The sequence below is a fragment of the Myxocyprinus asiaticus genome, chromosome 21 (assembly GCF_019703515.2).
Source record: "Myxocyprinus asiaticus isolate MX2 ecotype Aquarium Trade chromosome 21, UBuf_Myxa_2, whole genome shotgun sequence".
In the NCBI taxonomy this organism is placed as follows: domain Eukaryota; kingdom Metazoa; phylum Chordata; class Actinopteri; order Cypriniformes; family Catostomidae; genus Myxocyprinus; species Myxocyprinus asiaticus.
The window spans coordinates 8,132,170-8,149,690 of record NC_059364.1 but is presented as its reverse complement, the minus strand read 5'-3'; the positions used below and the strand labels follow the sequence as shown (position 1 = coordinate 8,149,690).

The following is a 17,521-nucleotide window of genomic DNA, read 5'->3' as shown; positions in this document are numbered from 1 at the left end:
GCTATCAATTTTTGATATAATGTGTACAATTAACAAGTAAAACATTGAGTATACATTCATTTGTATTACAAGCGCTAAAAACGGTTACTGTCACTTTAAGTGTTCAACGTGCATTTGTGTTCCGGTTATTGAGATAATTCCCTTTTTTTTTTTTTTTTTGTGCATCTGTGCTATTTGTGATTTAAAATATTTATTTTTACTTTTTATCTGACTGTAAAGAACAGGAAGGATATTAAAGATACATTATGCAATTAAAGTGGAGTGCATAGATTTAATCTTTGATGGACACACATTACACGGAAGAAATGGTCTGTTTTAATCTCAAGCACTTTTATCAAAACAAGTTTCCAGGTATTCCTGTACTTACATTTCTCAAAGCTAAATTCAAGCACTTTAAGGACCTTATGTGAACCCTGTGAACAGTGTAGAAAAATAAAGCGTGGTAGGGGTCAAACCAAGCAACAGATTATGGTGTTTTATGGGTCATTTTCATTTATGATCACATGGACAGAAAACAATGTTGCAAATTTCGAAATATTGAGTTTTGCCTCGATATGGTTCGTAATTTCTTGTTGGTTCGTGATATATCGAAATTCTATCTATTGTCCGATCCCTATCATTTACAGTAATGCACTTAAAATGGATGTCTATGTGACAAGTTTACAACATTATGAATAAACAATGCAGTAGTCACACTGTTTTAAAAGTACACTGCCTAGCCAAAAAAAAACAAGTCGCCGTTTGGATTAAAATAAGCACACACTTAAGATCCTATTATTGGATCATTATTGCAGTAATTAACATGTTTCAGCTGGCAACAATTCTTTTAACCCTAACTGATGCAGTGTGTAGCTTCTCATTTCTTAAACAACGATGTCAAGAAATATCCCGAGGTCGTGGAAAAGATGTTACTGTGTTTCAGAAGTGGCAAATTATTGGCCTGCATCAAGCACAGAAAACAACTAAGGAGATTGCTGAAATCACTGGAATTGGGTTAAGAACTGTCCAACGCGTTATTAAAACCTGGAAGGATAATGGTGAACCATCAGCTTTGTGGAAGAAATGTGGTCGGAAAAAAAACTTGAATAATCTTGATCAGACATCACTAAAACGCTTGAATTCGCATCGTAAAAGATCGACAGTAGAACTCACAGCTATGTTTAATAGTGAAAGTAAGAGTATTTCCACATGCGCAATGCAACGAGAACTTACAGGATTGGGACTAAACAGCTGTGTGGCCACAAGAAAGCCACTTGTTAGTGAGGCTAATCAGAAAACATGACTTTACTTTGCTAGGGAGCATAAAGATTGGACTGTGGAGCAATGGAAAAAGGTCATGTGGTCTGATGAGTCCAGATTTACCCTATTCCAAAGCCATGGGCGTGTCAGGGTAAGAAAGGAAGTGATGCATCCATCATGCATAGTGCCCACTGTACAAGCCTCTGGAGGCATTGTTATGATCTGGGGTTGCTTCAATTGGTCAGGTCTAGGCTCAGCAATGTTATGCAGCACTAAAATGAAGTCAGCTGACAACCTGAATATACTGAATGACCAGGTTATACCATAATGGATTTTTTTTCTTCCCTGACGACACAGGCATATTCCAGGACGACAGTGCCAAGATACATCAGGCTCAAATTGTGAAAGTGTGGTCCAGGGAGCATGAGGAATGATTTTTACACATTAATTGGCCACCACAGAGTACTGACTTTAACCCCATTGCAAGTCTTTGGGATGTGCTGGAGAAGACTTTACAGAGTGGTTCGACTCTCCCGTCATCAAATGCAAGATCTCAGCCAAAAATGAATGCAACTCTGGACAGAAATAAATGTTGTGACATCGCATAAGGTTGTCGAAACAATGCCACGACAAATGCACGCCATAATCAAAGCTAAAGGTGGTCCAACGAAATATTAAGAGTATGCAACTTTTTTTTTTTTGGCCAGGCAGTGTATTTTAAAGGTTATAAAAAAATTGTTTGTTACAAACAAGTAGCCTAGGTCATTAAAGTTGAAGCTTCCACAAGTAAATAATCTGTCTATTGATTTCACAATATTTAAAGCTGAAGTATGTAATATCTGTACCACCAAATGGATTTGCTAAAAAATTAAAACCGTTTTCAAAACAGCTTTCTGAACATGCCCCCGTCTTCTGCCGCTCAAACAAACATAGTCCCACCCTTAAATCACACCATTTGTCAAGTCAATGTTATTGTCTCTCTTGACACAGGTCACAGTGTTTACAGTTTTCAAAAAAGTTAACCTACAAATAGCTTACTTAAGGCTATCTCTGCATATTAAGATGGGGTAGGAGAAAGTATTTTAACAACGAAAAATTATTTCAGCTTTAATTCTTCAGCAGGTCTCAAGAGGTCATCCCTATCTTCACAGATTTCAACTTGAAGTGCAAATTTAAAAACTCAAACTGGCCAAAACACAGCCAAGCATTGGAAAAATACATTTATTTACATAAATTCAACCAGGAAACTATAAAATCAGATTTATACAACATCCATATTTTGTATTTGGCATTATGCTTCATCTGTACAAACGGAGACAAGTGAGAGGAACTTTATGGACTTTATGGAGAACATTCTGAACTATAAACACTGCATGGTGAAAGAGTATTTTAAAATTACATTTAGGCAACTAAGAACACTTGCCAACTGCCAATATCAGTTGTACAGTTGATGTAGAAAAAATGAATTTTCTAGCAACTTTCATGTGCATGTGCTTTCAGGGTTATAGCTATCAATAAGCTTTAATGATGTGCTTTAGCTCTATTGACAAATAATTGTACTCAAATTTCTAATCAGGTTTATAAGCCTGTGATTTATTTACAAAAGGTCTTTCAAATAAAGCAATTCAGACCCTTACCACACATTTGATCACAAACTCACTGTAGTGTACTGCTGCTGGGCATGCCTTTAAATAACTGTCCTAGTATGTATTTATATACTGTTTTCTAATTTACATACATCAGATACACTACAGTCACAGATGAAATATGATGGAGATAAAACAAATGCTCTTGATAAATCATCAAATAGAAATATTCAGAAAAGGAAACACAAATCCAAACATTTAGCATGTTCAGCCAAATACAGTTGTCCATCTGGACTACATGGCCTTTATTAAGACATCATTTGTCCTGGTGTAACTACAAAGGCCACTAATACTTCAATAGCTTGCACCACACAAGACCAAATATCTCTGGGAATATATAATAAAACAGGGTTATTAACAAAAGTTATGAGGCATCAGGTGCCAAAGTTACATATCCCTCAAACACTAATTGTAAAGTGCATTAAAAACTAATTATAGAACACATTTCTTTGGCGTACAAACTGAACCAAGTTGCTTTCAACATGGTAAAAATGAACACTACAATGGAGGGAAACAAAACATAGTTGAGCGCTTGCTTGAATGTAAAAGCAAGAGATAAGGTGAATCTTACGAACACTGTCAAGAAATGTTTGGGTCATACTTCACCCCAAAATCAAAAGAAAATATGTTTTATACAAAAACAATGAAGCTTATTTGCATTATCATCATTATTTTCATGGCAATTAATTCTTATTACTATAACGTTAAAATGTTGTTTCTAAAAAAATGTATCAGTGTGGAAAATTTAAACTGTGAAGTTGATCTGTAAAGTATAATCGTAAGTATACACCTTACAATTACTGTACGTGCTAATCTGAATTTAAAGGGATAGTTCACCCAAAAATGAAAATTCTCATCATTTACTCACTCTCATGCCATCCCAGATGTATTACTTTCTTCTGCTGAACACAAAGATTTTTAGAAGAATATCTCAGCTCTGTAGGTCTGTGAATGGTGACCAGACCTTTGAAGCTCCAAAAAGCACATAAAGGCAGCATAAAACTCCAGTGGTTTAATCCATGTCTTCTGAAGCGTTCCAATCGATTTTGGGAGAGAAAAGACTAAAATATAACTCCTTTTTCACTGTACATCTTGTCATTGAAGTCTCTAAGCACAATCATGATTTCAAGCTCAATTACACTTCCTAGTGCTTGACGCATGTACAGAGCACTAGATGGTGCTATAGGAAATGTAATCATGATTGCCCGGGAGACTGCTGATGGCAAGATTTATAGTGAAAAAGGAGATATATTTCAGTCTGTTCTCACCCAAAACCGATTGGATCGCTTCAAAAGACATGGATTAAACCACTGGAATCTTATGGATTACTTTTATGCTGTTTATGGTCTTTTTGCAGCTTCAAAGTTTTGATCACCATTCACTTGCATTTTATGGACGTACAGAGCTGAGATATTCTTCTAAAAATCTTTGTTTCTGTTCAGCAGAAGAAAAACATTTATTAACATCTGGGATGGCATGAGGGCGAGTAAATGAGAGAATTTTCCTTATTTGGGTGAACTTTTCCTTTAAGCGGATTTTCCTCAAAAAACGGTGTCCAGACAGGAATATTTATATTACTGTCTTTTTCTCATAATGGTAATGAGAATTTGGGGGGAAATGTGCTTAATTGTCATGAAAATAATGCAAATGGGCCTAAAAACAGGCTTCATTTTCTTTAGATAAATTATAATTAATTTTTTCTTTTAATTTTATAAGCTTCTTACAAGCAAATCCCAGCTTTTATTTATGTTTGCCTTTAATATTAGAGCATAATGCATTCACAAGTCTAATTATTAATGAGGGTAGAATATTAACATAAGTGCTTTATGTGAAACGGGACGTCATCTTGAAACAAGAAACCAAAGGTTAAGCGGTCACATCGCAAAGCAGTCACACTTTAATGATAGTGATTCAGTTGAGACATTTTGAATTCATTATAAAACAGCCACTATATCATATAAAACCTTAAATTATTACTCTTTCTAAAAAATGTCAAAGCCCATAAAATGAGAAGCACACAACTTCCCAGGTCTGATTATATCAACAGAAACATAGTTCAATCTCAATTCGCACTCGAAATGCAATTGTCACATTCTCAGGGAATAGAAAACCAAAACCAGCATCTGTGAAAATGTCTGAATGTGACGGTATTGTGGTGCAGTAGTGACTCTTCAAACTGAATGACAGTGGATGTAGTCGTGCAGAGGTGTGATGATGAGCTCAGGCCTCTTCAAGCTCTGGAAAGTTGAGGATCTTGCGATGAGCTTGTCGGAGATACTGTTGCTGCTTGAAATAAACCTTGAATGCCCCTTTAATAGCCACAAATGCAATGCCACCCTAAGAGTGAAAGATATAAAAGTCATCAGTAAGATGATACAGGTGTATATCACAGAAATACATTTTTCCACAAGTATTTTCCTACCAGAATGGTCCTCTGAAGATTAGAGTTGACACTGCTGAACATCAGTTTACCCACGATGGTGGCGATGGTGGGGAACACCAGGGCTCCGCACAGGATCCGTGTGGCCGACACGTGATCCGCCAGCGGACTGGCCTCCGCCGGGATCCTCGGCACTGGACAGCCAATACCTGCACATGGCGGAACGACAGAAACATCATTAGTCAATTTTTTCCACATACTTCCAAAGAACAGAAATGTATATTTTTTAGTGCATTATCAAATCAGTGTTTCTTTGAATAAAGCAGAATTTTAAATTAAGAATGCCTATCGACTACATGTTCGCATTAGGGATGGGTAAGAGTACAGAACTGACAGAAATGTATTGAAACACTAACTGAAATCAAGCTATATCCTATAAATACATGCAGATGCTCTACTGTGGGTGTATTGTATGTAAATGAAATGCCGCAAAGCGCAGTTTGCTATTTTCCTGAGAAATAGGTCATTGCGCCAAGACGTTTTAATACCACACCTGTTTTCAGCGCAAAGTCCAAATTCAGTTCCTACATTTGCAGTTTGGAGATTCCACCAGCAGGTGGAAATACAGCTCATGTCCAAACACTGAAAATATGGTGGAACATTCAATTATGTCCCTGACGATCACTGTTGTAGTCGTTTTATGAAACAAAAATGTATCTATAGGTCATGGTTTATTTCTTATTATTATTTACAATTATTATTATTATATTTACATTTACAATTGTATTTATGATCTAATTTGTATTGGTATTTTTCCACCTGTTGTTGTAGTGATTTTTAAGTCACTGCAAAAGAGGCCAGTGGAAGATGATGAAGAGGGTAACATTTTGACCACTTTGTTATTTTGATGTGCAATTTAAATGTATAAATATTTTTGGTTTCAATAAATGAATAAAATTTTTCAAAATCAGAACCGACTGGTGTAAGTGAAGTACGTGGCAATACAATCACTGTTTATACTAGCCATGATTTGTGTGTTAGTAGATGAAAATTATTATTAATAATAATAATAATAATAATAATATTATTCTCTCTAATTTAACGGTGCCTCCATTTCCTGAACCACATTTTCCATACGCATAAAAGGAGCGTGTCCAATTTAACAAAGACATAGATAATGTACAAAATGATGTAAGTCCATATTTCTATTCATCTAATTCATTGCATACGGTTCATTTATACTACCAGCTTCTTATAAATGTGCTGTCTTTGTTTATATCGCTGGTGCTTGACAGGGAATGGACTATATAATGGATCCTTTTCACAGACCTGCTATGATGCATTTCTGCCTGCTTTAACAACGTAAATGTAGCAAACTTTTGTATATTTCCAATTTTAAAAATATTTAGTGGAAATTTGTAACATTGTAATTTGTAAAAGGCTTACTTCTAACTTCTAACTTTTGAAAATTTGGTCTATTTCTCTCTTTTTACTGCTGTTATCCAGCGCTCTATATTTGTATCTTCTTTTGCAAAGCTGTGAAAGTGTAATCGTTGATTTTTAGGGGTTCAAGCCCAAAGGGCTGAAACCCTATTGTAATTGTAAGGATTTTTATTATTATTTTTATTCTGCCCTAAAACTGATTGTGCAGACCAAAGCATAAGTCGTAGAGAGCTGAAACTTTGAGAGAAGGTAGTCCCCCAGAGTACTACAGAGTATCAAAGTTTGGGCCCGATCGGCCTCAAGTTGGCACTATTGATCATTTGTACGTTTTGGCCCATAACTCCTAAACCGTTTGTCGCACACTCAAGTGACTTACATCGCTGGATTCCTTGGCTCAAGGAATATATATCCGATTTCATTTCCATCATGTAAATTGTCATGTTAATTTGCATAATTAGAAAAACCTACTTTTTCGAACTCCTCCTAGGCCGTATGTCCAATTATCAGGAAAATCTGTGTTTGTCTACTACGGAACCTCCTGACAAAAAGTTATCAAAAGAATTTCATGAAAAATTTCACCTATGGGGGCGCTGAAGTTGAAAATTGGTATGCTTCTTGTAGGGGCCAAATGCTAACATATTCTACAATATGACTCAGACAAATAAAAAAACATGGCCGCCAGCAGTCAATCAAATTTCAGCAAAATGGCTGTATAAATGGTGTGTAAATTATTGTATATTATCCAATGTTACCTGCTATTGTGAACTACATCTAGGACTCCCTAGGTCGATAATTATCAAAGAAAAGTTGAACTTCAGTTATTTATGTAGTTATTTAGGGGTTGCATTTATCATGTGGGTTTGAACAGGTGTATTCAAAAGCCTATAATTCCTAAAATAAATATTCAAATTTCTAAAACCTTTTTGGAGATTGGGTGCTTTGTGGCTTTATAACAGTTAAAAAGTAAAAAAAAAAAAAAAAAAAAAAAGGACCACCATAACAATTATCCTGTTTCAGGATCGTTGAACACAAGACATCAGAGTCATATTTAACACCAGTTTGGAAATTCAGCAATTTACAAAGTACATATACAAATACATGCCTTTTTTGCATACTTTGAAAGTTCTTAAAAGGATTGAACCCCGATAATTGCTGCTTGCAGCTATATTTTTCTTTTGCTGTTGGAGCAAACGGGTAAGTAAAAATGTAATTTGCTGTGGTCCCCTATTCACTGCCATTCAACTCTCCAACCCCGATATGTGAAAAGGGTCCATAGGACGCAGATGCTGCAATAACTGGAGAAGAACCTCAGAATTAAATTGCACTTGACTCGATAAGCGCCTTGCATGCGCAATTTCGCCAGACCCACTTGCGCCAAGACTTAGTTCATGCTTGCACGAAAATACCAAAAACTTCATGGCCATGCCCATTGACTTTGCGCTTATGACTTATGGCACAATGCTGCACTTATCTTAAAATAGGGCCCTTAATGTAGTGTTTAGTTACAGCGCGGCCTCGAGACGTGTTTTAATATTATTTGTAATATTAATGCCTTAAAACGCAATCCTTGTAGTGAGAGACATTGAAAACAACTGCGCGACATGATGCAGCGGTCAACAGACCCACAAAAAAATTAAAACAAAGTGTAACTAGATCCATCACTGTTTGAGCTGTCACCACTGACCTGGGAAGATACTGTTGAGGATCTGAAGCTTATTGGAGTATTTCCTCCACAGGCGGAGCACGTAATCTTCCCAGCGAATCATCTTCCCCAGAATGAGCATTACTGGGATGGTGGGTAGGCCGATCAAAAGGAAGAGAGGATCCGCCCGTTCCATCACATCCAGACCTTCCTTATGACCCACAACCTGAGAGATGGAGAAAGAGTAAGTCTTAAGAATCAAATAATGTTGTGTACATATGAAATCATTCCATCTGTGGGTCAAGTATCCCACCTGCATAACTGTAACAGCACCGTACGTGACGGCCGTCCAGTAAATGGATCCCACCATGATACCAGCAGCAGCAAATGGGCAGGCCTTTGAGATCAGTCTGTCTGCCAGATCCAACACGTATACAACTGGCCCTGCACACACACAGCGAGACAGTCTGACATTTGAATACTGTTCTCATCAGATGTTGAAAAAGTTGATGAGTTTTGATTCATGATGAACAGAAATTAAATGAAAGAAGTTTAAAATGCATCTGCCAAGTTCTTCCTAATGTAATCTCTGTATTCATGTTGGTTTCATAAATTTTTGACAAACAAAACTCTGAGTGACTTTCTGCCTGTCCAGCAGGGGGCGGACGGCGCAATTATGACATGCAAATTTGTGTTGGGTCTCACTAGGCTTTCAAACCCTTTTCTGAATAAATCAATCATTAGACTTTATTATTAGTCAGGATTTTAAGTTGTCTAATGTCTATACAGACATATGTCTCAGTGCTGAGAGCAAGTACTGCACATCATGTGGTTTCAATCACAATGATGACAAATTCTTAAACCACTTGTTTTACACTCACTGCCCTTACAGAGCCATGAAAGCAATGAGGAAACACTCAACGTGGAAATTAGAAGGAACTCATGCAATATTTACAGACAGGCACCTGCTTTCTTTTCTCAACCTATAAATATTCACCACTGCAGGAGATCTTTAGAAACTGAATAGCTTATTTTCACATTCATTCCCTTTTTTCTCTAATGTATCATGGCTTCAGAACACTTTGATTTTCACCTTCTGCATTTATCATTCAGAGTATTTTAATGCATTACTGTAAATGAAACTGGAGCTCACACAAAAGGTGAACTACATGAATATATAATGGCAGAATTTTCATTTTTGGGTGAACTAACCCTTTAAAAACAGGCGTTTCGAGTGAAGCACATGACCAAGTCACATTTCAAACCCCAAATTCAAAAGTAATTATATTTTGCATACAGAAGCCTATTTTTAAAACCATAGATTGTTTGCATTGTGACTATTTTCATTTCAATTAAGCACAAAATAGTTCATTATTGTCATATGTCTGGACGTTTTACTTTTAAGCCATTATTCTCAATGGAGGTTTTCTCAGTGTTGAATCCGAGATTTACATTACTCCAATACAGTATTTTTGTACACTATTACTGTAAAAAAATATTGTATTTCAGGTTTTTCTTTTAAATAAATTTGCAAAGTTATCAAAAATCTGTTTTTAGCTTTGTCATTATGGGGTATGGAGTGTAGATTGATGTGAAAAACATTTTTAGCATTAGGCTGCAACATAAAATGGGAAAAAATGAAGGGGACTAAATACTTTCTGAATGCACTGTAAATATTTTACATATATATATATATATATATATACCAACAATCACCCATGCGATTATCTAATCAGCCAATCATGTGGCAGCAGTGCATACAACCATGCAGATATGGGTCAGGAGCTTCCGTTAATGTTCCCATCAACCATCAGAGTGGGGGAAAAAATTTGATCTCAGTGATTTGGTGCGTGGCATGATTGTAGGTGCCAGATGGGCAGGTCTGAGTATTTATCTAACAGATGATCTCCTGGGATTTTCACACACAACAGTCTCCAGAATTTACTCCGAATGGTGCCAAAAACAAAAAACATCCAGTGAGTGGCAGTTCTGTGGATGGAAATGCCTTGATGAGAGAGGTCAACAGGAGAATGGCCAGACTGGTTCGAACTGACAAAGTCTACGGTAACTCAGATAACTGCTCTGTACATTTGTGGTGAGAAGAATAGCATCTCAGAGTGCTATTCTGAGATGCGGGTTGGCGCTGTTTTGGCACGAGGGGGACCTACACAATATTAGGCAGGCGGTTTTAATGTTGTGGCTGATCGGTGTAATATTATATATATATATATATATATATATATATATATATATATATATATATATATATATATATATATAGAGAGAGAGAGAGAGAGAGAGAGAGAGAGAGAGAGAGAGAGAGAGAGAGAGAGAGAGAGAGAGAGAGAGAGAGAGATTTTTGGAATAAATCTTTTTACTTTCTGTGTAAAATGACCTTCAAAATACATTAATTAATCTCGCAAACTCGAGAGGTTAGTGAGGCACTCTCCAGGTGTGGGTGTGTGTGTGTGTGTGTGTGCCAAGATCATTGACCCCTTTTGGGAAATTAGTATGGAACACTGTGATGACAGTCAGCACAAGAATCTGGTGCACGTTCTTCCTGAAAAGCACTGCAGCATGAAGATTGGAGCTGAGCAGGTCACACCTAATGGCTACTGGCAACCAAAGATTCAACCATTTCTGCTGCTGGCCACAGATTCCAGTATCAAGATCATTCAAAATAAACTCCACTCAGCAGTTATATACTTATATGGCAGTCTCTTCTCTCTCATCTACCACCAACTAAACAGTTTTGCCAAAAAACACAGTGGAAAGGAACAAGGACTCACTGTTCCCAATGAACCATACAATGCCAAGCTACATAGAACAACTTTAATGTGATGTCATCTCACTGCTTTGAAGAACATCTTGAAAGTTGAGCAGAACATTATGTATTAAAAGTGTTTTTTTCTTCCACATGCATAGTAAACAAATCACGTTTCTGAGCAAAGTGACAGATCTGTTTAACAACCAATATATGTATTCCTCTATGGTTCTGTTGCAACATTTTTAGGCATCTTGGGTGTGGTTCTAATGCAAAGTTATAGTATAGTATATAGGTTTGTATAGTAGGCAGCAAAATTATGCTGCCTTCTTAGGTGACAATAAGACCGTTCTGGTCAAATTCAAGCTCACAACTCAGCTAAAATATAAAATAGTTTTGACGTTAAGCAATAGATTCAGCAGCAATGCAGGAACTCTCATGATGGAGCAGTGAAATTCGAAATTTCTCTCTGTCTGACTGCATTTGTCTGCCTCTCTCAAACTCTCTCTCTCTCTCTCTCTCTTAAAGTTTGAATATTTAAACAGGAGACATGATTGGTGCAATTTCACAGCGGGCCATGGTCACCCTGACAACCGTGTCCCAGAATAAACCCATCGCTATGGCAAGAGACTGAGAGCGAGAGAGGCCGACAGATTGGCCCTCATGAGATGCAGTCTAAGGAAGATTATTAGCACAGCATGAAGATTAACTACTGCAGTCATACTGTAAAACCTGATCAATTTACATAACAGTAGAAACACGAGAGGATGAAAAGTGACATTTAGTTTTATGAGCAGTGGATTACATGAATCACAGTCAAATCCCCAGCCAACATCACCGATATCAAAAGAGGGATTTCTCTGGAATCAGGATTGACCTATAAAGTGCAAAAAAACATTTTTAACTATTCATTCAACTAATGCAGTGACATTTCATTGATAAAGCTTCATTTGCGTTTCAATAGAAACTTTGCCAAGTCTGTAGTGTAAAGTATGTGAAAGTGAGAGAATGGCAAATATTTCAAGAATTATGCTTGTAATTCAAGTTCACATACTATTTAATCTGAAAGTAAAAGTTTTTTTTTAGAATTCCATCTGGATCTGGGTGCTATATTGAATACTTGATATACAGTATTCACAATGATTTTGCTGGCAATATAAAAAGCAAATCCGTGAATATCGCAAAGATTTAAGTCTGTCATTAGACTAGTTTTGTGTCAAAACTTAGAGTCTCTTCCTTGGTGGGAAAGTAATGGTGGGAATTTTGATTCACCCTAGTGACTCGAGTCTTTTGAATCTGTAGAATCTGTTCATCAAAAAGATTCATTCAGATTCGTTCATTTGATTCATTCATTGAACATTTCTGTAAATTAAGCCTTTGTGCCAATAGATAGTGATTTTTATTTTATTTTTATTTTCTGCCCTTTTTCTTCCCAATTTGGAATGCCCAATTCCCAATGTGCTCCAAATCCTCATGGTGGCATAGTGACTTGCCTCAATCCGGGTGGCAGAGGACGAATCTCAGTTGCCTCCGCGTCTGAGAACGTCAATCCGCGCATCTTATCACGTGGCTTGTTGCACACGTTACCGCGGAGATAGCATGTGGAGGCTTCACGCTATTCTCCGCGGCATCCACGCACAACTCACCACGCGCCCCACCGAGAGCGAGAACCACACATTATAGTGACCACCAGGAGGTTACCCCATGTTACTCTACCCTCCCTAGCAACCGGGCCAATTTGGTTGCTTAGGAGACCTGGCTGGAGTCACTCAGCATGCCCTGGATTCGAACTCGCGACTCCAGGGGTGGTAGTCAGCGTCTTTACTCAATGAGCTACCCAGGCCCCCAACAAATGAATGTTTTTTATGTTTTGAACGAGTAATTGCATTGAACTAAAAGCACAGAGACATTCACGACCAAAAAAAGTCTAATTATCCTTTATTAAAATGTGTGTCTACAGTTCTACTAAGAGCCATCAGCACCGCAATGTGTTTAAGCATTATAAGCATTTCCCCATAAATGACAACAAAACATAGTTATCATATTGTGAACTGCTCAGCACAACTTTTTATCAAGCTGTACAAAAATGACAAAAATACTGGCCTAAAAACTAATTATGAGTTTCAGTAATGTCCGTATGTCATTGTTATGTGTGGTCATCACTCACTTTTATTCATAATTCATCCATTGTCTTGTTGAATGAGATTTGAATGAACGACTTGCCTCCTCCTCTCGTTCAGCCAGTCAGCAGATCCTCGTTCATAAACAAAATGACTGATTCATTTATTTAGTTCACGAACAAGTGTACCAGTACATTCAGTTCATTCATGAACAAGATGTCTCGTTCTGACTCAAAAGACCGACTATTAGTTCAGTAAAGGGTGTATTCGTTTAGTCGGTCAAACCAATGACATGCTGCTTTACAGCCAGCACTTGAATATTATTGGCTCACGCTGTAGTCAGTCTTTAAAAGCAGGACAAAGCAAAACAAATAAAATTTGCACATCTACAAATGTACGAAGACACTTACCATAACCCTATGCGCTACAAATGACAAGAAAGCAGGTCTCATTTTTCTTCTATTTTGTCAAATGCTGGGCTTCACTTTTATCAAGTAAAAAAAAAAAAAAAAAAAAAGCCTAAATATCTTACACTGCACAAAAGCACAACATTTCCATGCATAATTCATGTCATTTTAACTGTATTGTCATCAGTCATTTTTACACATTCAAGCATTGGGGAATATGTGCACACCTATAAGCTTGTAATGGTGCATTTCTCCCCTTTCTCTCCTTGTTTAACATGAATGACTTACATGCCGAACTGAACGAACAACATGCCTCCTCCTCCTCTTGTTATATCAGTCAGTAGATCCTCGTTCATGAACGAGATGACTGAGTGATTCATTCATTGCGCTCGCTAACAAGTATACCAGTACATTTTGTTCATGAATGAGACAACTCATCTCGTTCAGACTCAAATGACCAACTCAACTGTCCAGTGAAGGATGTATTCGTTCAGCAGATCAAACCAATAATATACTCAAACCTCCACAGCCCGCACTCGTATACTATTAGCTTGTGTTATAGTCAGTCTTCACAAGCATTAGAAGCCACCAAAGCAGTCTCATGCTGAGCTTGTTGGCTTCAAAAGTGAGAAACTTCAGTGAACATGAAATATGAGTCAGTGTATGGAGGTGAACAAGAATGATTTATTCAAAAAGACTGATTCGTTCATGAACTAAACATTACTACACGAGTGTAAGTGTCATGACTTTATGACACAACAAACAATGAGGTTAGATGTTACTGACGTGTCGCCATATTTGATATTTGCTGTTTACAGGAGCTGATCAGTGTTTTTATTTGATTTGAGAGTAAATAATGACTTCAATTTACGTTTGTTCTTGATACAAATTAATCATATGCCTTCAGAAGACATGGAATATGACGCACAAGTCGGATGCACTACTTTTATGACACTTTCGGGTGCGTTTTTAAGCTTTAAAGTGAGTAAACTCCTATTGTATGGAAATCAGCAAATGGAACATCCTTTAAAATATCACTGTTTCTGTTTCATAGAAGAAAGAAAGTCTTATCAGTATGTAAATGATGACAGAATTTTTGGGGTAAACTATTCTTCTAGGCAGCCATAATGTCTAAACATCTTTTGTTATTTTGTCATACCAAGTTTGGGAAACATGATGAGATACTCTGCATTGCACTGCGGACAGGCTACGCGTGCCGTGCTGTTGCCTCTTTGTTTCTCATCCACCCAACGCTGCAGACACGACTGATGAACCCACTTAGTGGAACCACGGCAACGGCATGGACGCACCCACTCAGCCGTACGGTCATCCTCATCTGTGGCAAAACACACCCAACAACTCCTGTAACAAACACACACAGAAAAAGGGAAGAGGAAGTCAGTGAAGTCTAACACACAAACAAACACATATACAGCACTGACCGTAATATTAATGTGGTGTGTATGTAGTCCAGAGCCAAGTCTCTAAATATAAAGATGAGAATGTTTGTGTGTCATATAAGTCACTTTATGAAACTCAAGGCTCCGGGAACAGAAAAATCTGCATTCTTAGTTTAATAGTTTAACTCTAAGAAGTATTAAGGGACAGTAGACAAAAATAAAATAACAGAGAGAGACAGAGGGGACAAAAAAACAGCACAGTAATGTGGGTCAGTGACTAAGCACAAACTTAAGAAGAACATGAACTCAAAGTTCAAAGAAAAAAAAATAGTACTTTTCTCTCAATCTAGTAAAATAATCTCCCATTTTAATCTTCTGAGGATGGAAAAACAGATAGTCTCATCCAAAAATACTCACTATTTCAATAATACAGCCACAAGGCATAAACAACATTTGTGCTAACATGATTTTAGTGTGATAAAATCACTTACCAACCATTTCCGTGTAAAGTTATAGCCAATTTTACAACTGTGACGTTGCAATGTCCATGTAATGTCAACAAACACTAAAGCGACTGTAAAAATTACAATTTAAACAGCTTTACTTGATTTTAATGGAATAATTCATGTAAGTCCATGTATAAAATTATAAGCTTCCCATTTCTGCCTTTAAACCCTCCAAAAATATGCACCATTCAGTTCCATTGTAAGTGCCTCACTGTAGCCTCGATTTTTGCCTGTCCTTTTCTTTAAAAAAAGCGAGTCGAATTTTTTTGGTTTTTTTTGTGGTAATCAACATTATGCCATAAATGCTGTCAATTAAGCTTAACTTGTAGTGAACCCGAAATATTCCTTTAAAGATCATTCAAATTATATTTATTGTTAATTGTATTTAGCGATACATTTGCCATGATGACTGTAGGAGGATGAGCATCAGTGTGACAATGTCTAATGAAGTAAATAATCCATGTGAAATCTCTTCGTGTTTCAGCATCACTACAGAAGACTACAGAGACTCTATCAGCTCTTCTCTCAGGTTCCTGCATGAGTTTTTCCATTGTATTTTTTTAATAAAACATGAGGGATGCCAAGCTGCTCAGGTAACCAAGATCAGTCGAGTGTTCCTGATCAAGAACTTCATGTAACCATCAGAGTGAAATGGATGTTCTCAACACCATCATACTACGTTCAAAGATCCACACACCACTCTCTAAGGTTAAGTGTGCAATTTCTGCATCATTGGCATCAAACAGAAATGCAAAGACTATTCCCCACTATTCATCAGTGGTGTTTTAAAGTTGGTTCAAGTGAAAGTGTCGTAATAAGACAAGGCTTTTAAGGTGAATATTAGATGGAGGTTTTAATGAGTAAAACGTACCTCCCTAACCTAAATCTTTAACCCAAACCTAACCAATAAAGATCTAAATGACATGAGACATACCCTTACCCAACGCATAAACCTAGCCGATAGTGTCCAAAAAGAAAATGAGAAATAAAAAGCACATTTTCTAAAGCAACCATGTCATCTCGTGTCGCTTCTATGACACTCTCACCTCACATGTCAGCTTGAGTGCTTGACTGGTCTCGAACAGGGCTGCAACTAACGATTATTTTGATAATCGATTAATCTAACGATTATTTGGCAATTATTGAAATGATTAATCATTAGCTCTTAACCAATTATTCAGTGTGTGCCCCGACTTAAAAGGTTGTATTAAACGTGCTTACTAACAATAGAGGACAAATCATCTTTTAAAAATACCTTTAAATGACATTCACTGAATTAAAGGGGAAAACATTTTTTTTTATTATGTTTAATTCAGTAAAGAAATTCAATGCAAAAATCCTATTGTTGTGTTTTTATCTTTGAAACATTTAAAATTGTCTAAGAATCCTTAAAACGAGATACATTTACTTGAGAAGTTAAGAGAATGTATCTTAAATATAAGTGTATTTTGTATAAGTGTATTTTTTCACTTGGTTATACTTCTGCAAGTGCAGTAAAGACAAAATATACTTATATTCAAGATCTATTCTCTGAAAGCAAGTCTAAATATCTTATGTGCTGCTTCTCAGGTTAATGCATTTTTTTTTTAAAGGATTTTTTATTTTTTTTTATATTTAAAAATACTTGTATTTTTAATATTGTATTCAACATTCTCAGATAACAATTTTGTCTTCTGCAGTATAGCTGCTAAAGAAAATGTACATTGTTTTAAAGGTGTTTGAGATATTTATATTGGAAAACAAGCCAGAACAAAAACAAATAAAAAAACGTATTTTGTTGCAGTGTATAATGGATGAAGACTACCACCTTCACCTTTCCGTTCACTTCAATCCATCTTATTAATAAAGCTGCGTATTGCCAATTTTCTTCACGATAAGAAATGCACAGTGACATATATTATGATTCAATAAGTCGTGAGCCATCACGTTATAATCTAGCTGCATTAAGCATGCACGCTCGAGGGATGAGCATCC

The 17,521-nt window shown here is 36.7% G+C and overlaps 2 protein-coding genes across 2 annotated transcripts in view; one reads left to right on the top strand and one right to left on the bottom strand.

The window, feature by feature from the left end:
* Window positions 1-2,876, top strand: part of LOC127412192 (insulin-degrading enzyme) — a 39,250-nt gene extending 36,374 nt beyond the window's left edge. The window contains exon 27 of the transcript XR_007892393.1: window positions 1,597-2,876. The gene's annotated coding sequence lies outside the window, so the exon portion shown is untranslated. The remainder of the gene's footprint in view (window positions 1-1,596) is intronic.
* The window catches only part of LOC127412203 (E3 ubiquitin-protein ligase MARCHF5-like), a 31,483-nt gene continuing 16,773 nt past the window's right edge, over window positions 2,812-17,521 (bottom strand). The window contains exons 2-6 of the mRNA XM_051648398.1: window positions 14,801-15,003; window positions 8,664-8,794; window positions 8,393-8,576; window positions 5,308-5,474; window positions 2,812-5,222 (exon numbers count right to left, since the gene is read on the bottom strand). Coding sequence (XP_051504358.1) covers window positions 5,106-5,222; window positions 5,308-5,474; window positions 8,393-8,576; window positions 8,664-8,794; window positions 14,801-15,003 — 802 coding nt within the window. The 3' untranslated portion in view covers window positions 2,812-5,105. The remainder of the gene's footprint in view (window positions 5,223-5,307; window positions 5,475-8,392; window positions 8,577-8,663; window positions 8,795-14,800; window positions 15,004-17,521) is intronic.